This window comes from Dipodomys merriami, unplaced genomic scaffold, assembly GCF_024711535.1.
Source record: "Dipodomys merriami isolate MVZ:Mamm:240054 unplaced genomic scaffold, mDipMer1.0.p SCAF_7, whole genome shotgun sequence".
Lineage (NCBI taxonomy): Eukaryota > Metazoa > Chordata > Mammalia > Rodentia > Heteromyidae > Dipodomys > Dipodomys merriami.
Genome location: NW_027206290.1, coordinates 31,147,032 through 31,170,456, shown reverse-complemented (window position 1 = coordinate 31,170,456; position 23,425 = coordinate 31,147,032). Strand labels below are relative to the sequence as shown.

Here is a 23,425-nt window from a genome sequence, read left to right as displayed (position 1 = left end):
AATTTGAGATCCTGAGCCCCAGTACTTGCAAATAAGAGAAAGAAAGAGAGAGAGAGAGAGAGAGAGAGAGAAAGAAAGAAAGAAAGAAAGAAAGAAAGAAAGAAAGAAAGAAAGAAAGAAAGAAAGAAAGAAAGGATGAAAGAAGGAAGGAAGGAAGGAAGGAAGGAGAAAAGAAAAGAAGAGAGAAGCCAGGTACTAGTGTCACACATGTAATCCTAATTATTTAGAAGGCTGAGCTCTGAAGATCATGGTTTGAAGCTAGCCAGGGCAGGAAAGTCCATGAGATTTTTTAGTTAGTTATTTATTTTGCCAGTTCTGGGGCTTGAACTCAGGGCCTGTGCACTATCCCTGAGCTTCTTTTGCTCAAGGCTAGCACTTTACCACTTAAGCCACATTTCCACTTCTGGCTTTTTCTGTTTATGTGGTACTGAGGAATTGAACCCAGGGCTTCTTGCATGATAGGCAAACACTCTACCACTAGGTCACATTCCCAGCCCCTCCATGAGACTCTTATCTCCAGTTACAGCTAAAATACAGAAGCAGAGCTGTGGCTCAACTGGTAGAGTATTAGCCTTGAATAAAAAAGCTTAAGGGAGCCGGGAGCTGGTGGCTCAGGCCTGTAATCCTAGCTACTCAGGAGGTTGAGATCTGAGGATCATGGTTCAAAGGTAGACCAGGAAATACATAAAAGTCCCCATGAGACACTTAACTCTAACTTACCACTGAAAAACCAGAAGTGATGCTATGGCTCAAAGTGGTAGAGTGCTAGCCTTGAGTGCAAGAGTTCAAAGATAGCACCCAGGCCCTGAGTTAAAATCCCACAACTGACAAAAAAAACATGCTTAGGGGTAGCATCCAGTCCCCTGAATTCAAGCCCCAGAACTAGCATTTTGAAAAAGCCAGAGAGAGAAGGAAAGAGAAGATTCAGACACCAGTTTGCATCCATGAAAAACATTTCTGTACCAAATTTTGAAAGAATTAGAGATGGAGACAAGGAGAAAGATCTGACTTCCTATTGCAGCTGCTGTATGAGGCAGAGATAGCTGGCATGGCAGGAGACTGAGGATAGAGGCTGATGCTGAGTGTCAGGGAGAAGCCCTGGGGCAGGAAGGCTGCTTACAGCATTCGGTGCCCTTGACAGGGTCAGGGAGGCTGGTACACAGGCCTGGGGTGTGAGGCACAGCGACTCTCCACCTGGAACCTGTGCTGTCACACGCTGTATACTCGTAGTGGTACTCCGACTGCAAGGGAGAAAAAGTGTGTTAGCATGATTAGACACTGATAGTTACCTGCCCAGCACAAGGGAACCAACACTCATCATCGCAGGATGACCTTGAGGGCAAAATTCTGGCTAGGAGCAACACATCACATTGCCCAAATGATCACAAAGCCCAGAGGACAACTTACAATCATTGGATCATTTCTTTCCACCAGGATGTGTGTGTGTGTGTGTGTGTGTGTGTGTGTGTGTGTGTGTGTGTGTGTGTGTGTGTGTGTGTGTGTGTGTACATAAACAATGTCCTATGGAGAAGCAGCAGCAGAAGGTCACTAAAGATTAGACTAAACCCAGCACCAGTGGCTCATGCCTGTAATCCTAGCTACGCAAGAGGCTGAGATCTGAGGATCACAGGTCAAAGCCAGACTGGGCAGGAAAGTCCGTGAGACTCTTATCTCCAATAAACCACTAAAAAACCAGAAGTGGTGCTGTGGCTCAAGCAGTAGAGTGCTCGCCTTGAGCTGAAGAGCACAGGGACAGTGCCCAAGCCTGGAGTTCAAGACCCATGACAGACAAAAAAAAAAAAATTACTATCAAAAAGTCAGAAATTTACTACCAAAAAGTCCAAGTGATACAGCACTAACCTTGAGCACAAAAGCTCAGGGACAGAACTCAGATCCTACATTCAAGCCCCAGGATGGAAAGAAAGAAAGAAAGAAAGAAAGAAAGAAAGAAAGAAAGAAAGAAAGAAAGAAAGAAAGAAAGAAAGAAAGAAAGAAAGAAAGAAAGAAAGAAAGAAAGAAAGAAAGAAAGAAAGAAAGAGGAAGGAAGAAAGAAAGAAAGAGAGAGAGGAAGGAAGGAAGGAAGGAAGGAAGGGACAGAGAGAGGGAAGGAAGCCGGGCACTGGTGGCTCACGCCTGTAATCCTAGCTACTCAGGAGGCTGAGATCTGAGGATCATGGTTCAAAGCCAGTCCTGGCTGTAAACCTCATCTCCAATAAACCACCAGAAAACTGGAAGTGGCACTGTGGCTCAAGTGGTAGAGTGCTAGCCTTGAGCTGAAAAGCTGAGGGACAGCGCTCAGGCCCAGAGTTCAAACCCATGACTGACAAAAAAAAAAAGAGAGAGGGGAAGAGGGAGAGAGGTAGGGAAGGAAAAAAAGGAGAAACCAGGAGCTAATGACTCATGCCTATAATCCTAGCTACCTAAAAGGCTAATATCTGAGGATTGTGGTTCCAATCCAGTTTAGATAGGAAAATCTGTGAGACTCTTGTCTCCAATTAATCAGCAAAAAGCCAGAAGTGGGTGTCATATGAAAGGAGTTAGCACTCCCCTGGACGAAGATGGAAGAGGCCCTTGAGCATGACAATATGCATATGGTTAAGGCATTGCCACCTACTTTATGGCATCTAATCATTGCTTTCCATCTCACCCCAGTTAGAGCAGCCACAATCAAGAAAACAAACAGCAACAAATGTTGGCAAGGATGCAGCCAAAAGGGAACCCTCCTACACTGTTGTGAATGTAAGCTTGTTTAGCCACTCTGGAAAGCAGTATAGAGGTTCCTCAAGAAACTAAACACAGAGGTACCCTATGACCCAGCAATCTCACTCCTCAAGAAACTAAACACAGAGGTACCCAATGAACCAGCAATCTCACTATACAAAGCCACAGTAAAGCCACCAGCACAACCATGTTCATTGCAGCACTATTTACCACAGCTAAGATACTGAATCAGTCCAGATGTCCCTCTATGGATGAATAGATCAAGGAAATATATATATATATATATATATATATATATATAAAACATATATATTATATATAATGGATTTTTTCCTCATCTATTAGAAAGAATACTATTGTGCCATTCAAAAAGAAATGGAAAGACTTAAAAAAATTGTTTTAAGTAAAACAAGTCAGACAGACCCAGAGAAACAATGGTTGCATGGTTTCCCTTATTTGTGGTAGATAGAATGTTCCTATAAATCTATAAGTAAACAGAATGGGCGGTATGCAAGTGGTTACAAATGAATTCACTGAAGTATAGTAGACTCCTCAAATAGTATAATCTTTTAGAAAGACTAGGTCAAAGCCCAACAAAATCAACACCAGGAAACAGGTACATGGCAAGAAGGGGGTGGAGCCAAGGGGAGAAGAGTAGACTTATGAAGGTGGAAAGGGGAAGAGACTGTAGTTAAGAATTCATTGCAGATAGTACAAAATTAAGACAGGGAAGGGAAGGAGTGGGTGAGGATGCTGAAGAGGATGATTGTGATCAAGATGCATTTGTATTCATAAACTGCTTTGTTCTATGGCACCTCCTTTGTACAACTATTTAACAATAATTTAAAAAAACTTTAAGCCCAAAGTGGTGCTGTGCTCAAAGTGACAGAGCTCTAAACTTGAGCAAAAAGGCTAAGGAGCAGTGCCCAGCCCTGAGTTTCAAAAGCCCTAGTACTGAAACATGCACCCCACCCCCCGCCACACACACACACACACACACACACACACACACACACATACACACACACACAGTCTAGAAAAGATTTGGTTTTTCTTGTCTCAAACTATAGAAGTTATGAGCAAGGATGTTCTCAACAGAAGGACACTAAATAAAGGGCTGATCCACAAAACACATACATGGAAGCCGGGTGCCAATGGCTCGCACCTGTAATCCTAGCTACTCAGGAGGCTGAGATCTGAGGATCATGGTTCAAAGCCAGCCCAGGCAGAAAAGTCTGTGCAACTTTTTTTTTTTTTTTTTTTTGTCGGTTGTGGGGCTTGAAGTCTGGTCCTGAGTGCCGTCCCTCAGCTCTTCAGCTCAAGGCGAGCGCTCTACCACTTGAGCTACAGCGCCACTGTCTGTGCAACTTTTATCTCCAATAAACCACTAGAAAACTGGAAGTGGCGCTGTGGCTCAAGTGGTAGAGTGCTTGCCATGAGCTGAAGAGTGAAGGGACCGTGCCCAAGCCCAGAGTTCAAGCCCCACGATTGACAAAAATAAAAACAAAAAACACATACATGGAGTGTCACACAAGTGGTTCTTCCAGTTGTTCTCCCCCCTCCGAACCCCTCCCCCTGTGCCCACCACCACCTTTCTGCTGAGAAAGACTACAAACCCAGGCTTGCTTCATGAAAATGTCCTTTTGAGGCCAGGCATGGAGGCATTCATCACCTGCACCTGTTCATGCTTAATTTCTCTGTGCAGATGGCCACTCACCACTCAGTTGCCTTAGCTGAACTAGAATAAATTAACTAGAAAACAACAACACAGCCAAATTGAGCATTAACAACAACAAAACTCCATTCAGAAGAAAGCAAACAGTTTTAAGCATTCCGAGCTCTTCCAAATCTTGTCATCAACAGCAGACCACGGAATCCGAGAGTTATGATCTAACTTAGAGAATATTATGAAACTTCATATGACTGTATCCATAAGAAAAAAAATGAGGAATTTTCCTCTTCTGACCACATGAAAGTGCGATTGTATAACATGTTTAACTGCCAGGAGCTGAGACTAAAAATGAGACCATTTCAGGTCCTATCAGGATCACAAGGAGAGAGCATTGCAACAGAAAACAGGATGCATTTCATTTCTTCTAAAACACACATTTTTTAGCCAGGTGCCAGTGGCTCATGCCTATAGTCCTAACAACTCATGACATTGAAAACTGAGGACTTCAATTCAAAGCCAACCCAGGCAGGAAAGTCTGTAACTCTTATCTTCAATTAACCCGCTAAAAACCCAGAAGTGGAGCTGTGGCTCAAATGGTAGAGCACCAGCCTTGAGCAAAAAAAGCTAAGGTACAGTGTCCAGCTTTGGGTTAAAACCCCAATACCAGTACATTTTTTCATATTTAGCATCTATGGAATCAAAATGTACCTTATAATTAAACGAAAGTAAACACTGTGTCATATTTTAACTGATAGAGCCTTTTTCTGTCTTTGTAGCATAACAGAGTATGTCTTAGATACTGTGACAGCACAGATTTGTTGAAACTTGGTGAATGTAAAGTCGGTTCCTGGATGGCGAGCAGACTCCACCCTCCTCGCAGCAAAGTCTCCAGCCAGCACCTGCGTTACCTAGGCAACTGGCGCACCTGGAAGAGGTCACATCTGCATCTGCTGAGGTCACATCTGAATTTGATGTGGCCACACCTTTCTCTGCCCATACCCTAGATAAGGCCCAGACGCTCTTTCTCAGCTCTTTCCCAGCTCTATTAGCTCTTTTTCCCAGCTCACTCTCTCTTTCCCTGCTCTCTTTCCCAGCTCTTTCTCTGCTCTCTTTCCCAGCTCTTTCCCACCTCTTTCCTCAGCTCTCTCTCTTTCTCAGGTCTTTCCCAGGCCTTTCCCAGCTGCGTGGAGTGCCAACCTTGCCTGGTCCCAGCAGGTCTACTGAATAAACCTACCCCTTACCTGAATACCACGTGCGTGATGCTGTTCTTACTCGGCCACCTCTTTTTAAAAATCTAACAGTGAATATGTTGTTTCTTATCCTGTGACTACAGAAACTTTAGTCAAGAAGAGAACAACTGTAGGGTCCATTTTATTTTCTCCCCTTATAAATATTTACCAAACCTATATCATATGCTCAGCATGTAGAGCTCTGAGCTGAGCCCAGGATGGCTGGCTCAGGACAGCAACATAACTTGGTACTTGACCCTGAGACACAGAGGAGAAGACAAAGTTGGGAGAGCCTGTGCCTAGTTTTTAACTAGAATCTTTGGTTTTAGATTTAAACATCAGAGTCGCCAAGAACAGCAGAATGGGGATTCTTTGTGCCATTGGGCTATCATCACTCTAGGCCTGTTACTTCTTCTCATCCTTTGTCTCAAAAAGCTGGAAAGTGGAAGTATGGCTCAAGTGGTAAAACACTTGCCTTGAGCAGAAAAAGCCACGTGAATGAGAACACAAGGTCCTGATTTCAAGCCCCAGTACCAACACACACACACACACACACACACACACACACACACACACACACACACACACACACACACACACACACACACATTCCATACGGCATGATTAATTATCTGCCAACAGCCAGGCTGGGCTCATTTCTGAGGTCTGAAATGATGGTGTTAAATAGCTAATCTGCACAGAGATATTTTGGTTCCTGCTAACCATGTTGGGTCCTTTGAAGCTCTTTTGTTGGCTGTCATTTGGTGTCTCCTGGGGACCTCTTGGGTGAGAGGTTTGCTGGGGAAATGGTAGTGCCTGGCCTTGGAAAATTTCCCTTTTGATATGTGTTAATTCTCTTTATTCTCTCAGGGACAGTCACAGCACCCATGGCTGCTGGCTCTGTTGTATCTATTTCAAAATAGATGCTTAGACACAGTTAAGCCAGGGACTAACTGGCATGCTTCCTCAATTACACACAGTGATCAATGAACAAACAAATCAATTCTCTGACAGTACTTCAATCTTTCCTGTAATCTGTGTACAGTCAGCACATTATACAGTTGTGCAAAGGGAAAAACACAAACGTGCTGCATTGTGTGTGTATGTTTCCTTTTGTTTTCTGAGATAGATCTCTTATATAGCCCAGTTTGGCCTCAAATTCTCGATCTCTGCCTCCCTAGTGCTACATGTATGTACTACCACACTTATCTTTTCCAATTTGCTTGAACTCAGGGCCTAGGCATTATCCTTGAGCTCTTTTGCTCAAGGCTAGTGTTCTACTACTTTGAGCCATAGCTCTGGTTCTGGTTTTCTGGTGGTTCATTGCATATAGAAGTCTCATGGACTTTCCTACTTGGGCTGGCTTCAAATCGCAATCCTCAGATCTCATTTCCCTGAGTAACTAGGATTACAGGCATGAGTCACCAGCTCCTGGCCTCAAATGTATATTTTTTAAACACAAAAATTGTATAATGACTCCTGTGGCTATCACCCAGATTTATTTATACAGTTCTCATTTCTCTTTTAAGGTAAAACTGACATACATTGCAAAGCACAGATCTTATCCCCATGCTTTTGATGAGAGGATCACTTGAGTGAGACATTCACAGGCTCACAATAGGTATCCAGAGACTGCTGACAGATCCAGGGAGTCACTTCCCTGTCGCTTCAACATGGAGAGATTCCAGAATCAGGCAGGGATCTCCTGTTCTGAGTGTTCACACAGCCAGCCAGGCTGCATAATCAACATTGTCCCAAGAAGCACATCCATACCACCTGGGTTTGTCTTGGCTGGGACAGGGCTCACTCAACAGGTTCTTCAGCAAACCTGGGTGTTGACCACAGCCAACTTGTGATTAAGGCCTTCCAGGCGACCTTCTATATTTCCCCCCCACTGGCAGGCTCATTTCCCTTTTCCTTTCACAGTCACCTATAAGCAGATCCTTTGGGAAAGATGGGGCAAATGGCTTTGAGCTGAGGGTTGCAGGTCAAAGGGTAGTTGCTCTTTGTGGGGGGAGGAGCAGTCATGGGCTTAGACTCAGGGCTTAGACACTATCTCTGCTCAAGGCTAGCACTTCACACTTTGAGCCACAGCTCCATTTCCAGTTTTCTGAGGGTTAATTGGAGATAAGAGCCTCATGGGAACTTTCCAGCCTGGCTAGATTGGAACCAAACCTCAGATCTCAGCCTCCTGAGGCTAGGATTACAGGCGAGATCCAACAATGCCTGGCAGTAGTTGCTTTTTGTTTTGAGGTGGGTGAGCATGTGTGTGTGTGTGTGTGTGTGTGTGTGTGTGTGTGTGTGTGTGTGTGTGTACATGTGTGTGCACACACACATGCACGCCCATGTGCATACACACATGCTCATGTCTATACACCAGTACTGGAGCTTGAACTCAGGGCCATGTGCTCTCCCTAAGCTTTTCCACTCAAGGCTGGCACTCTACCACTTGAGCCATGCTTCCACTTCTGGCTTTTTGCTGGTTAGAGATAAGTGCGTCTTGGATTTGTCTGCTGGGGCTGGCTTTGAAGGGGAAGCCTTAGAATTCAGCTATGATTACAGGTGTAAGCAACCAGTACCTGGCTGGTAGTTGCTTCAATAGCGATGATTCTCTGTTTAGAAAGCACTTGGCCCAGATCAGAGCAGATCCCATTAGTAACACCAAGTGAGGGGAGGTGAAGTGTCCCCACTGTCAAGGGGAACAGGGAAAGCTTCAGAAAGATGGCAGGATTTGAAAAGCCCCCAACAAGAGACTTTCAAACCTAACCTTAGCAGGGTGCTTTCTTGAACTTCTGTTCCTTATCCTTGTTGTTGTTGGGGGTCCCCAATAAAAGTTTGGGATATATGAAATCGGGATGTATGTTCTGGTAGAGGCTCAGGGCACAGCAACCTGACTTCTGGATCCATGGGGGGAGGGGAGAAGAGGAGGTGGAGCCCCACCTGCCCTTGGGGTGGCAGATTCAGCGCTGTCTCCTGGGTCCTAGGGCACACCATCTCTAGTCCTCTGGTGCTGACTCAAAATTGCCCAGAGATCATGTTAAAAACACATTCCTTGGCTCTAGCCACAAGATTCTAATTCTCCTCTACAGTGTCTTCCCTGCCTGCTTCTTTCAAAACTCACTCTTTTAGCCGGACGCTGGTGGCTCACACCTGTAATCCTAGCTACTCAGGAGGTTGAACTCTGAGGATCAAGGTTCAAAGCCAGCCAGGGTAGGAAAGTCCGTGAGACTCTACTCTCATCTCCAATAAACCACCAGAAAACCACCAGGTAGAGTGCTCGCCTTGAGCTGAAGAGCGCAGGGACAGTGCCCAAGCCCAGAGTTCAAGCCCCACGACCAACAAAACAAACAAACAAAAACAGCTCACTCTTTTATGCCTCAAGACTTAAGCATGTGTTCCATGTGGAAGGAAATTAAATACATTTTCCACAAGATGGGATTCTTAATTTATAGCACACAGGCCAGTTCCCCATACAGCAAAATGCAGAAGTCTAAGTATATACATTTTTTCTGAGTAGTAGGTCACAGTTTTTATTAGATGCTCTAAGGAGTCTATTGCCCTCCTCCTTTCTACACAGAAAAACATTCAAACCTACCATAATGGCTTGCTAGTTTTTAAGTCGCTTAATATTTTATAAAACCAAACCTGTTTACTTTTTTTTTTTTTTTTTTTTTTTTTGTCCATCGTGGGGCTTGAACTCTGAGCCTCAGCTCTTCAGCTCAAGGCAAGCATTCTACCACTTGAGCCACAGCACCACTTCAGGTTTTCTGGTGGTTTATTGGAGCTAAGAGTCTCATAGACTTTCCTGCCTGGGCTGGTTTTGTTTGGGTTTTTTTTTTAACTGTATTTTTTTTGTCTTTTCTTTTCTGGTACTGGGGATCAAACCCAGGACGTTGCACTTGCTAGGCAAGCGCTTTGCCACTGAGCTACATCCCAGCCCAATGCCTGGGCTGGTTTTGAACCACAATCCTCAGGTCTTAGCCTTCTGGGTAGTCAGGATTACAGGTGTGAGCTACCAGCACCAGTTAAGCTGTTCACTTTGTAATGGGGTAATTGAAAATGTTTAATCCAGTGATTTTCAAATTATGCTCCAGATTCTGGGGGTTTTATTTTTAATTTATTATTATTATTATTATTATTATTATTATTATTATTATTATTATTATTATTATTATTATTATTATTATTGTGTCAGTACTGGGGTTGAACTCAAACCCTGAGCACTGTCGCTTAGCTTTTATACTCAAGGCTGATATGCTGCTACTTGAGCCATACTTCCACTTCTGGCTTTTTTGGTGGTTAATTAGGGATAAGAGTCTCACAGACTTTCCTGCCTGGGCTAGCTTCAAACCATGATTCTCAGATCTCAGCCTCTCGAGTAACTAAAATCACAGGTGTGAGCCAATGACACCCAGCTCCAGGGGTTTTAAAAAAACTGCCTCATCAAAAGGGGAATAGAGAGATATCCTTTAGTAGTGTAATGCGTTTTTGTTTTTGTTTTTTTGAAAAACCTCTTTTATGGGCTGGGAAGGTGGCTCAGTGCATGAGGCCCTGGGTTCAATTCCTGAGCACAACATAAGCAAAAAAAAGTGGTGTTGTGGCTCAAGTGGTAGAGCGCCCAGAGTTAAGGCCCCATGACCAACAACAACAAAAAAAACTCTTTTACATATCTCTGTTTCCCAAATTAAAAATACTATTTGAACCAAGTTTCACCCACCAAAAAAATTTAGGATGCCAGAACCTTTACTTGAATGGCTGAGTTGCTAAGGATGGCACCCAGGCCCTGGAGAAGACTCCAGCTCAAGGAGGACTCTAACCGCATTCCTCCCTCCACCCCCCCCCACCCCGGGCAACCACTCACAAGCAGAACTTCCTCCCCCCACCCCCCCCATATCAAGCATCAGACCCCAGGTAGCCTGGTTATAGCTGGCTGTCCTTCTACCATACATGGTTGCCTAGCAACATGGTGCCAAGAGCCCTAAAACACCCAATTTAAAGAGTCTGGGCAAACCTTGGCTTTATATGGCTAGCTATTCTACTCTGTGTGTGTGTGTGTGTGTGTGTGTGTGAGAGAGAGAGAGAGAGAGAGAGAGAGAGAGAGAGAGAGAGAGAGAGAGAGAGAGAGAGAGAGAGAGAGAGAAAACTCTACCATTTGAGCCACAGCTCCACTCTGGCATTTTGGTGGTTAATGGGAGATAAGAGTTTCATGGACTTTTCTGCCTGACTAGTTTGGAACCTCAATCCTCCAACTGCAGTCTCCTGAGTAGCTAGGATTACACGTGTGAGCCACTGGCACCTGGTACCAGCTTTTATTGTAATCAGATCCACAAAGGTGGCTCTCACCTACTGGATACATCACCAAAGCAAATCCTGGGGCTCCACCCCAGCTGCCACTGTGTTCTGGGCCAGGCTGAGCCCCGTCTCTGCTCTCCAACCCGTCTGTAGCTTAAGGGTCTCTATTCTGTTTGGACAAGTCTTGGTCTGGAGGATCCTGAGAGGTACTGATGGGTCTCCAGGGCCACAGCACTGGGATGACAGGGACGACCACTGCAGCAGGCATCTGTGAGCTCCCATGTGCTGGTGCTGAACTGGAACTGCAAATATCTTCTCCTTCAGTTCCCACAACCCTCCTGAAGTCTTGCTTATATCCCTCAGCCTTAATCTCCTTTGTCTACTCCCCTCTGCCCCTGAGCTATTGATCCTGCAAGTCAAGAATGACTTTTAACTTTACACATATACTCTCTCTCTCTCTCTCTCTCTCTCTCTCTCTCTCACACACACACACACACACACACACACACACACACACACACACACAGCAGTATTGGCAATTGGACTCAGGTCCTGAACTTGCTATTCAGTGCTCCACCACTTGAATCCATTTTTTTTCTTTTTTCTTTTTTCTTTTTTTTTTTTTTTGGAGGTGGGGAGGGGTTCCGGTCATGGGGCCTGAACTCTGGGCCTGGGCGCTGTTCCTCAGCTCTTCAGCTCAAGGCTAGCGCTCTACCACTTGAGCCAGAGTGCCACTTCCAGCTTTTTTCTTTTTGCTTATATGGTGCTGAGGAATGGAACCCAGGGCCTCATGCATGCAAGGCAAGCACTCTACCACTGAGCCACCTTCCCAGCCCTTTTTTTCTTTATTGTTTTAAAAAAAAATCTATTCCCAGTCAGCCTAGAATTTGACCCTCCTAGATAAGTTTATGCCATTATACTCAACTTCAAACCTATTTGTGGTGTGTGTGTGTGTGTGTGTGTGTGTGTGTGTGTCCTGGAACTTGAACTGAGAGCCTGGTTGCTAACCATGAGCTTCTTTTGCTTAAGGCTAGTGCTCTTCTACTTGAGCAGCCACAGTTCCACTTCCAGCTTTTTTGGTGGTTAATTAGAGGGAAGGGTCTCAGAGGTTCCTGCCTGGACTGGCTTCAAATCGTGATCCTCAGACCTCAGCCTCCTGAGTAGCTAGGGTTACAGGTATGAGACACCAGCACTTGACTCCAAACCCACTACTTAATTTGTTCATTACCCTGTCCTTATTCCAGATCAGAAGCACACTTGTAGAATGAGCCTTTGTTTTTGTTCATGAATGTTCTGGCCCAAATGTTCAGAACAGTACCTGACCCCATAGCTTTATGTGATTGTTGACTAAATGGTGGAAGGAGGTAAGACTCTAAAGCAGCTCTAGAACTGTGTAGGAGGCTGGGATTTCAGACACAAGGTCTGACCCCCGCTCCTATCTGGTCACTTCTCTGCATGACTGTGGGGCCATGCATCATCAGCTCTCTCTAGGGGCTGGGAAGGTGGCTCAGTGGTAGAGTGCTTGCCTTGCATGCATGAGGCCCTGGGTTCGATTCCTCAGCACCACATAAGCAAAAAGCTGGAAGTGGCGCTGTGGCTCAAGCGGTAGGGCACTAGCCTTAAGCTGAAGAGCTGAGGGACAGTGCCCAGGCCCAGAGTTCAGGCCCCATGACTGGACCCCCCAAAAAATAATAATAATCAGCTCTCTCTAGTATATCAGTTAAGGATGCAACACCTTGCTGGAAAAATCAAACACAACCCCAACGTGAGCAGAACCAATCTCGCAAGATGATTAGGGAATTCTGCTCGGGTTATAATTATACTGAATTCAATATAATACAGATACAATATAAATTGTATTCTTTATTCAAAGATACATACATATATGTATATATATATACATATATATATATATATATATATATATATATATATCTTTGTAGGATGGTTTAGAAAAAGAAAAGCTAGGCATGATGGCTCAGGCCTGTTATCCCAGCTACAAGGAAAATACAGATACATAGGAGAATATTTTGTCCAGGCCAGTTCAGGTAAAAGTTAGCAAGATTCCTATCTCAAAAACAAGCTGAGCATGATGGTACATACTTGTGGTCTCAACTATAAAGGAGTCAAAGAGAGAAAGATGGAGGAGGGTGGCAGAAGGCCCTATCTGGAAGGTAACTAAAACTGAAAAAGGGCAAGGGGCATAGCTCAGATCATAGAGCACTTGGGAATCAAGTGTGAAGTCCTGAGTTCAAATCCCAGTACTACCACCAGAAAGAAAAAAAAAAAAAAAGCTAGCTACTGCCTGAAGAGGATTCATGGGAACAGTCCACCAACGCATTCTTTCCTTTTTCTGCCTAAGAAAACAAGGCCTAGAGAAAGGGGGCTTGTCAACATTCCCAATTTAATACTAATGAAAGAAAAAAGATGATGATGATGATGATGATAATGATGATGAAGAAGAAGAAGAAGAAGAAGAAGAAGAAGAAGAAGAAGAAGAAGAAGAAGAAGAAGAAGAAGAAGAAGAAGAAGAAGAAGAAGCAAGTGCATATTATATAACATATTGCTTTATATTAGGATACAATACATGAGGTCCTCCTGGGTCTCCCACTTGACGTGTGCGGCCTTGCCCTGGCTCTCCTCTTTTCTAATCCCTGCCTTCTCATCCATATGCAACAACATCTGTCACTTGCCTGCTTTTTCTCCCCAGCAACTCTGCAGGATTAATCTCTCTGAGACAAAGCCTGGCTGCTGCCAGTGATGACACCCAGGAACTGGCCAGACCATCAGGTGCGAGGATCTTTCAGTCATGGTTGTAAATATCAGCAGGATTGAAAAGGCTTTGTTGCCAAGAAACAAAATGTCCCTTTAGAAGTTGCCGCCCCTTTTCTGACAGGGCAGAGAACAGAGCACAGTTTATACAAGGCAACTCAAAGCTGTGCTTCTCTTGCTTTGTAGTGAGACTGACATGTTCCATCAAATTGTTGTTACCTGAGCTTTGAATCATACAAGTCCAAACCAGGCCAATGAGGCTTACGCCAGGGCCAGAGCCTGTGTGCATGTGTGAAATGTTTGGGATGAACTTGAACCCGGAGAATGGATTCTACCTTAGAGAACCAAGATTCTGTAACTCCACTAGTGTCAATAGGCCTAGCTTCACTACAGAATAAGCACCTAGAACAATGTTTCACAAACTGGTATCTCTAGGCCCCTGAGAACTTGAGTTTTCAAGTACTCTAGCTTTACAGTGATGATGATGATATGGATGATGATGATGATGGTGGTGGTGGTGATGATGATGATGATGATAAGGTTGGGAGGTAACAGCTCACATTTGTATTCCTAGCTACTGTGGAGGCTGAGATTTGAGGATCAGGGTTCAAAGCCAGCCTGGGCAGGAAAGTCCATGAGATTCTAATCTCCAGTGAACCACCAAAAAGACAGAAGTAGAGCTGAGTCTCAAGTAGTAGAAGGCCAGCTTTGAGCAAAAAAGCTAAGGGACAGCTCCTGGCCCTGAATTCAAGTTTCAGTACCAACACACACACACACACACACACACACACACACACACACACACACACACACACACACAGAAAACATAACAGACAAGTTTCTCGCATACCCTTCCTCCTCTTCTCATAATCTTCCATCATTAATATCATCTCCCCACCACAGTGTGTACTGGTTAAGGTTGATGTAGCAGCACTATCCAGAGTCCATTGTTTACATTACATTGTTTACATTTTTGGTGGTGGTGGTGGTGGTCATGAAGTTTTAAATCAAGGCCTGGGAATTGTCCCTGGACTCTTTTTGCTCAAGGCTAGTGCTCTACCACTTTGAGCTACAGCTCCACTTCTAGTTTTCAAGTGGTTAATTGGAGCTAAGATTCTCACAGACTTTCCTGCAGGGCTGGCTTTAAACTAGGATCTTCAGATCTCAGCCTCTTGAGTAGCTAGGATTACAGGCATGAGCCACCATCACCCAGCTTGATGTTACTTTTAATTGGGCCACATTTGAGTTTATTTGATGGCTACCTGTCCTCCAGGCCCCAAGGGCTGCCTTTGCATTTGTGTTGGCACCTACTTCTTCACCCAGAATGGCTCTCACTTCTTTCACATTCCTCCCTTAGGATAGTGGTGTCTAGCTGAGTAGCTCACATCTGTAATTCTCAAGGTCTCAAATATGGGTGGGCTGGGAATTACTAAGATCAATTCAGCAGAGGTGATATTATGTGACACATTGTTTCTGCAATGAGACCTAGATTTTTTCCCCCAATCCTGGGGCTTAAACTCAGGGCCTGGGCACTGTGCCTGAGCTTCTTTTGCTCAAACCTAGCACTATACCAATTGAACCACAGTGCCACTTCTGGCTTTTTCTGTTTATGTGGTACTGAGGAATCGAATCCAGGGTTTCTTGCATGCTAGGCAAGCACTCTACCCTACCATTAAGCCACATTCCTAGCCTGAGATCTAGGTTTTTAAACCTTATTTATCTTGACTAGAATCTTTTCCTTTTGGTGAGAGTGTCTCAGGATGTAGCTCAGGATAGCCTCAAACTCAAGATCCTCTTGCCTCAGACTCCCAAGCACTGGGATTATAGGTGGGCATCACAAGGACCAACCATGCCCACCCTTTACCTCTAAATGCTTATGGAGCATGGCACATCACCTCAGAATCCACATTTAAATGCAGTTCCTGGGCTGAGGGGAGGGGGTGGCTCAGTGGAAATTGCTTGCCTAGGATTCATAAGGCCCTGAGCTCAAGCTCCAGCACCATAATAAAATACCACACAAGTCATAGTGCTACTCTGTTATTGAAAATACAGTCTTTGGTAACCTCCTCCTGTTCTTGACACCTCTCTTATAGGCACTAAAACTTACCTCCTACCTCTAAGATATCTATGGTGTAAGTCCACCAATCTCCATCCACACTGCTACCAATGGGGTCAAATGCAGTGATTTCCAGCCCAGACCCACCTTGCCACCTCATTAAGGTGCTTACTCTGTTCAACCCACCTATGGGCCACAGCCAGACTTAGTCTAAATGTAAAGCAAGTCAGGCCACCCCGTGGCTCACACCTGTAATCCTAGCTACTCAGGAGACTGAGATCTACAGACCTTGGTTTAAAGCTGGGAAAAGTTTGTGAGACTCTTATCTCCAATTAATCAGCAAAAAGCTGAAAGTGGAGATGTGACTCAAGAGGTAGAGCACCAGACTTGAGCAAAAAAGACTATCTAAAATGTGGGGCCCTGAGTTCAAGCCCCAGTACCAGCATACCCCCCTAAAATGCATGTGTCCCTTAGAGAGAGATGATTCTACTACAGGATTTCCTGAGTTGGGGACATGGAAAGAAGGCTGGAGCAGCACATAGCATGTAGGGCAGGAGCTGACCCGTGCTCACAATGCCTTGTGTTTCTTAGACTCCCAGGGAAAAATGTCTTTTAAAGGGAACATTGGAAATCAGGGGGTTCTTGCCTGCATACAGCGGGAGAGTGACAGAGGCAGCGTCTCATATTTATTTTACAGAGGATTCTTGCCAGCTGTGGGTGCATCTGTCATGTGTGAGTGCTCCAAACTAGAAAAGCTAAAGAGATGTCTGGTATCCTATAAAATAAGAACAGGCATGGTACACATGCCTGTAATCCCACACTTGGGAGGCTCAGGCAGCACGCGCATAAATTCCAGGCCAGCCTGGGCTACATAGGAAGACCCTGTCTTAAATACACACACACACACACACACACACACACACACACACACACACACACACACACACACACACACAGCTGGCTCATGCAAAAGTGTGTGACTAGCCTGGCACCACTGGCTCATGCCTATAATCCTAGCTACTCAGGAGACTGAGAGGTGGGGATCACAATTCAAAGCCAGCCTGGGCAGGAAAGCCCAGGTTCATCTCCAATTAACCATCAATAGCCAGAAGTAAAGCTCTGGCTCAAGTGGTAGGGCACTAGTCTTGAGCGAAAAAGCTCAGGATCAACACCCAAGCACTGAGTTCAAGCCCTAGAACTGGTGCAAAAAAAAAAAAAGTGTGAGACATACCTTTTTTTTGGCTGGGGGAGGGAGGGAAGGGTGGTCGTGGGGTTTAAACACTAGCTGTCCTTGAGCTGAAGAGCTCAAGCACTCTATCACTTGAGCCAGCCACAGCGCTACTTCTGGTTCTGGTGGTTAATTGGAAATAAAAGTCTCTTAGATACAATTTGGGGAGGGGAAGCGATATAACAAAATGCTTAAATAAGGATACAGGTTGGCTCATTATAACAATGAAATGTACACAAGACACTATGTTGAAAACGAACTTTACAATTTGTGGGGGGAGGAGCTGGGGAGGTGACGAGGGAAGGGATGGTAGGGGAAAAGCAAAGGAAGTAACAATGCTTGATAGGAAATGTACGCATTACCCTACTCATGTAACTGTAACCCCTCTGTACAGTATTTTTACAATAAAAAATATATATGAAAAAAAGTCTCACAAAGTTCCCTGCCTCAATAGGATTACGGGTATGAGCCACCAGCACCTGGCAAGACCATATCTTAACAAAAACAAAAAACAACAACAAAAAAAAAAAAAACAAAAGAAGGAAGAAAGGAAGGAAGGAAGGAAAGGGTTGGAGTATGTCTCAAGTGGTTGAGGCCAAGTTCAACTCCTGTATTTCCCCCCTACCCCACCCCCCAAAAAAATTACTGGCAACTGCAGTACCTGTGGATGTTTGTTTTGTGTTTCTAAAAGAAGTTCAGAATAAATACCCCAGGCCACTCTCTGGAATAGTCTCCTCAGCAATGTTAAGTGTCAACAACTGAGATGTGGCCCAGCCTCCTGCAGTCTCCAGGAGACTGGAGAAGACTGGGTAGAGAGTCATAAGGAAGATGGCAAAAATCCTCTAGCCAACTGATCTCAAGGGCAAATGGAAGCCTGGCTTCTGCTTGAACAGGTTCCGCCATGGCCTGGGGCCAAGAACTGGGAGTAGGTTGGGTTGGTGGTTCAGAAAAATTCCCACAGGTTGACATCCACTGTCACACGAAGCTAGAACCTAATCTTCCTGTGCCCTATCTAATGTGATGTTTATTCTAGACACAGATAAGAAATCAGAAGAGTCCGACTTTCTTATGTCCTTTTTAAATGTTTTGGGTTTATTATCATATGGGAATATGATCTGTTGAAACATAAAGATCGAGTCAGGTATAGTAGTATACAACTATACAACAGCCACAGTTAGGAGAAAGAAGCAGGAGGATTTTGAGTCAGCCTGAGCTACACAGAGAAGGAAGGAAGGAAGGAAGGAAGGAAAGAGGCAGGCAGGCAGGCAGGCAGACTGGGTACTGGTAGCTCACACCTATAATCCTAGCTATTCAGAATGCTGAGATCTGAGGATTGCAGTTTGAAGCCAGCCTGGGCAGAAAAGTCCATGAGATTCTTATCTCCAATTAATTACCAAACTGGAAGTGGAGCTGTGGTTCAAGTGGTAGAGTGCTAACATTGAGCACAAAAACTTAGGGACTGTGCCCAGGTCCTGAGTTCAAGGCCAGGACCAGCACAAAAGATAAAAATAGGGCTCTTGTGCAGCTCTGAGGTAGAGTGCTTGCCTACAATACATGAAGCCCTGAGTTCATCATAATAATAACCATAAACACTAAACATACCCAAAGATAAAAGAAAACACTCTTCTTGGCTTATTTTGCATAATTATATCTATAATTATTTTGTTTTAGTTATAAGCATACTTATACAAAGTTCAAGGGCCAGGCACCAATGACTCATGTTTATAATCCTGGCTATTCAGAGACTGAGATCTGAGAAGATCATAGTTCAAAGCCAGCCCAGGAAGAAAAATCTGAGAGGCTCTTATTTCCAATTAACTAGCAAAAAGCCAGGAGGTACAGCTCAAGGGGTAGAGTACCAGCTGTGAGAAAGAGAGCTGAGCAAGAGGCCCTGAGTTCAAGCCCCAGTCCTGACAAACACACACACACACACACACACACACACACACGGGAGTTCAAAGGGCAAGGATGTAGCTCATTGATAGAACTTGTCTAGCATGTTGCGAGGTCCTGAGTCCTGGGTTCCATCCTCACACATACACGAAGTCAAACAATAAAGAGATGTATGAAAGCTAGGCACCAGTGACTCATGCCTGTAATCCTAGCTACTTAGGGGGCTGAGATCTGAGGCTTGTGATCCGAAGCTAGTCCATGAGACTCTTATCTCCAATGAACCACCAGAAAAACTTAAGTAGAGCTGCAGCTCAAAGTGGTAGAGTGCTAGCCTTGAGTGAGAAAGCTAAGAGACATCACCCAGGGTCTGAGTTCAAGTCCCAAAAAAGATGAATTTTTAAAAAGCCACCTCTCCCCTCTTCTCAGGGCCTGTGGTCAATTGTCAGGGCTACTGTGACAAATCTGTACAAACTAGGTGGCCTTAAACCACAAAAATATATCATCTCCCAGTTCTGGATGCTAGAAGGCTGAAATCACAAGTCAGCAGGGTGGATTCTGAGAAAGGACTGTCCCATGTTTCTCCTTCACTTGTGGTGACAGCCAGCAACCCTCTGTGTCCCTTGATTTATTGCCATTTGGTTCCTATCTTCATATGACATTTTCCCTGGATGAGGGTCTCTGTGTTTACACTTCCCCCTTCTTAAGGACATTGGTGTCACAGTAGATAAGGTTCTACCCTGTGATCTTCATTTTAACTTGCTGCCATTTGTGAAGATCCTGTTTCTAAACATGAATACAGGCCCTGGAGTGCTCTGGGGAACTCAATGGCCCATAGGACTTTTTTGGAGGATACAACGGAGCCCAGGAAAGTATCCCCATGCCAAACTTTCCATCTAGACAAGGAGAAAAGCAAGTTCTTGGTATTATGTCATGAAATTTGAGAATGACTTTTTGCATAAAATGTTTTGAAAAATACCTAGGCACCAATGACTCTTATCTTCAATTAAATGCTTCCAGCTCCCTCATTTTATTTTATTTGTGTGTGTGTGTGTGTGTGTATGTGTGTGTGTGTGTGTGTGTGTGTGTGTGTGTGTGTGTGTGTACATGCGCGTGTGCGTGCGCCAGTCCTTGGGCTTAAACTCAGGGCCTGAGCACTGTCTTTGAGCTTTTTAGCTCAAAGCTTGTACTCTACCACTTGAACCACAACTACACATTTGGCCTTTTGCTAGTTACAGATAAAAGTCACAGACTTTCTTGCCCAGGGATGGCTTTGAACCTCCATCCTTGGATCTCAGCCTTCTAGGTAGCTAGGATTACAGATGTGAGCACTGGGGACACCATGTTCCCCCATTATTTTTTAAAGAGATTGGAGTGAGGGGGGAGGGGGAGGGAAGAGGAAGGAAGGAAGAGGGAAGAGTGAAGAGAGAAGTACCTGCAGGAAAGTACTTAAGTGTGAACCTCTTCAAGGTTCTTTCTTTTGCTGGAAATGAAGGGACACCCCCCCACTCCACCCCACCCCCACCCCGCTGCCAGAAGTCTCCTATCAAAGAACTCTGCAGTTGAGCTTCAGCTTTTCCAGCAATAGAAGGGAACTGGCTGTCCTCTTAGGATACAGACAAGTGGGAGGCTTTGAAAGCTGTCAGAAAGCTTCAAATGTATAATGTATAATGTTAAGGAGGAGGAACTGACTGGGCTCCATAGAGTGTCATTGACACAGCCAGAAAGAAGTGACAGGGACAGCAGGTGCACAGCCGATGAACAGTCATTTCTGTCTTATCTTATACACCCACAGGATACCAGCAAAGGAGGTAGCTGTTCACTTGGGAGAGGCTTACTTTGTGTCTCACAGATGGCCAGGACTTTGTTGGAGTAACAGCAGGGTGGCTTATGTTTTTTATGTGTTGGTTGGTTGGGATTTTGTGCCAGTACTAGAGCTTGAACTCAGGGCCTAGTTGCTCAAGGATGGTGTTCTATCACTTGAGCCACTTCCCTGTTTTGGGTGGTTAATTGCAAATAAGAGTCTTATAGACTTTTCTTCTAGGCTGGCTTTGAACCACAATCCTCCCATCTCAGCTTCCTGAGTAGCTAAGAGTTACACACAAACCATTAGTCCCAGGCTTAAAATGAGAGTCCCAGGTTTTGAAGGAAGCTATTTTTCTTCTTGGGGGTCTTGGTGGCAGCCTGACACCAGCCAATGGAGACTGGGGCCCTATAAGGTCAAGAGTTGGTGAGAGACCCAATGCAGGACCTCACAGCTGTGCCAGCGCTGGGGCTTGAACTCAGGACCTGGGCTTTGTCTCTAAGCATTTTTACTCAAGGCTAGCATTCTACCACTTGAGCCACAGCTCCACTTTTGGCTTTTTTTTGGTGGTTAACTAGAGATGAGAGTCTCATAGACATTCCTGCTCAGACTGACTTCAAGCCTCAGTCCTCATATCTTAGCCGCCTGAGTAGCTAGGATTACAAGTGTGAGCTTTGGAAAATAAAATCTGACACAAAAGGGGACAGGGCCACTATACAGCTTTTCATGTTTCTGTTGGTAAGTTATAATATCATCCACTGGGCAAAAGAAAGGCTGGACTTTTGGATGAGGATTTGTAACTAGGCTGCTCAACTGTAAGCCACTAGCTGAAGTTCATCTTCTTTTCTGGCTTCTGAAATTGGCTGGTATAAAGATTGGTAAGAGAGACCAGGTACAGGTGCCTCATGTAACATTAGCTACTCAGCAGTATGAGATCTGAAGGTCGCAGTTCGAAGCCAGCACAATCAGGAAATGGGACTCTGCTCTCCAGTAAACTACTCAAAAAAAAAAAAAAAAGCCAGAAGTAGAACTGTGGCTCAAGTGGTAGAACACAACTAGCCTTGAGCAAAAAAGCTCAGGGACAGCATTCACTCAGGCCCTGAGTTCAAGCCTGGAGTGGCATAAAAAAAAAAGAAAAGAAAAATTGGTTAAAATAAAAAAGCTTCTCTTGGTTGGAGTCACTTCCCACCCACTGCCAGACACCACCAACTCCCTACACCCCAAAACTTTGCACAGCCAGTACAACAGCAGACTACTACTGTATTCCCGGTGTACATTAACACCTCGGGCTTTGTCAGAGTAGAAATGGCTTAGATCCAAGAGTAAAATTTGGAGGGAGAAATGAAGGCAGGATGCCAATGCTCTCTAATGTTCAGGAGGGCCTAGAGGATTCTTCTGCTTTTTTGGCAGACACAGGAGAAAACAGGACAAATCTTGCCACTTCTTGATTTCATCTCTACTGATGAATCAGCGTTCTAGTCTTTTTCCTCCTACTCTGAGCCACACCAAGTGCTATAATGGTTTGCAGATAGTAATTAAACTGATTTGGAAAAAAAAATGACCAATTCCATTTCTACAACCTCCAAATTCCATTCAGAAAAAAAATTATAATTTAGCCAGGCACCACACTGGAGACTCCTGCCTTATAATCTTTACTACTCAGGAGGCTGAGGTATGAATGAGGACTGCAGTTCAAAGCCAGCCTGAGCATGAAAGTCTGTGAGACTCTTATCTCCACTAAAACTACGAGCAAAGCCAGAAGTGGAGCTGTGGCTCAAGTGGTAGGGTGCTAGCCTTGGGTAAAAGCAGCTCAGTGATAGCATGCAGACCCTGAGGGAGTTCTTACTTTCCAATTGATGATTTTACAAGATTAGTAATTTCATTGTTATTCTATTGAAGCTGGGTATTTGGGAGTCTGAGACAGGAGGATGGAGAGTTTGAGGCCAACGCAGGCAGAAGTAGCAAGACTCTATCTCAAAAACAAAATACAAACAAAAGAGCTGATTGATGGCATGGCTCAAGTGATGGGGGAGATCCTGGGAGTCAAGTCAAGCTCTGGCATTAAGGAAAAACATTTATTGAGCTGGGCACCAATGGCTCACGCCTGTCACCCTAACTACTCATGAGGCCGAGATCTGAGGACTACAGTTTGAAGCGAGCTGGGGAAGAGTCCATAAGGTTCTTATCTCCAATTAGCCGGCCAAAAGCAGAAGTGAAGGTATAACTAGAGTCAAGGAGCACAAACCTTGGGGAGTGAGGGAAGCCAAGCAAGATCATGAGGTCTTAAGTTCAAGTCCTAAGATCGGCACACATGTAACACAGACACAGACACAGACACAGACACAGACACAGACACACACACACACACACACACACACACACACACACACACACACACACACACAAATATATAGTAAACTAGGCACTAGCTACTCAGGAGGGCAAGATCTGAAGATTTCAGTCCAAAGCCAGACCTGGTAGGAAAGTCTGGGAGACTCTTATCTCCAATTAACCACCAAGAAGCTGGAAGTGAAGCTATGGCTCAAGTGGTAGAACACCAGTCTTGAGGATAGTCTTGGGACACCTCTCAGGCTCTGAGTTCAAGCCCCAGGATACTCTCTCTCTCCCTCTTCCTCTCTCTCTCTCTCTCTCTCTCTATCTCTCTCTCCTTTCCTCCTTCTCTCCCTCCCTCCCTCTCTCTCTCTCTCTCTCTCTCTCTCACACACACACACACACACGCACACATGCACACACAAATGTA

General features: G+C 44.7%; 1 protein-coding gene and 1 non-coding gene across 3 annotated transcripts in view; one reads left to right on the top strand and one right to left on the bottom strand.

The window, feature by feature from the left end:
- Nucleotides 1-23,425, bottom strand: part of Elapor1 (endosome-lysosome associated apoptosis and autophagy regulator 1) — an 84,526-nt gene that overhangs the window by 47,382 nt on the left and 13,719 nt on the right. For both annotated transcript variants that reach the window (XM_070006188.1, XM_070006189.1), the window contains exon 3: nt 1,121-1,241. In XM_070006188.1, the coding sequence (XP_069862289.1) occupies nt 1,121-1,241 (121 nt within the window). The remainder of the gene's footprint in view (nt 1-1,120; nt 1,242-23,425) is intronic.
- Nucleotides 2,521-2,640, top strand: LOC138817401 (U6atac minor spliceosomal RNA). Its single transcript, XR_011368854.1, has one exon. It is a non-coding gene; the product is annotated as a U6atac minor spliceosomal RNA (small nuclear RNA).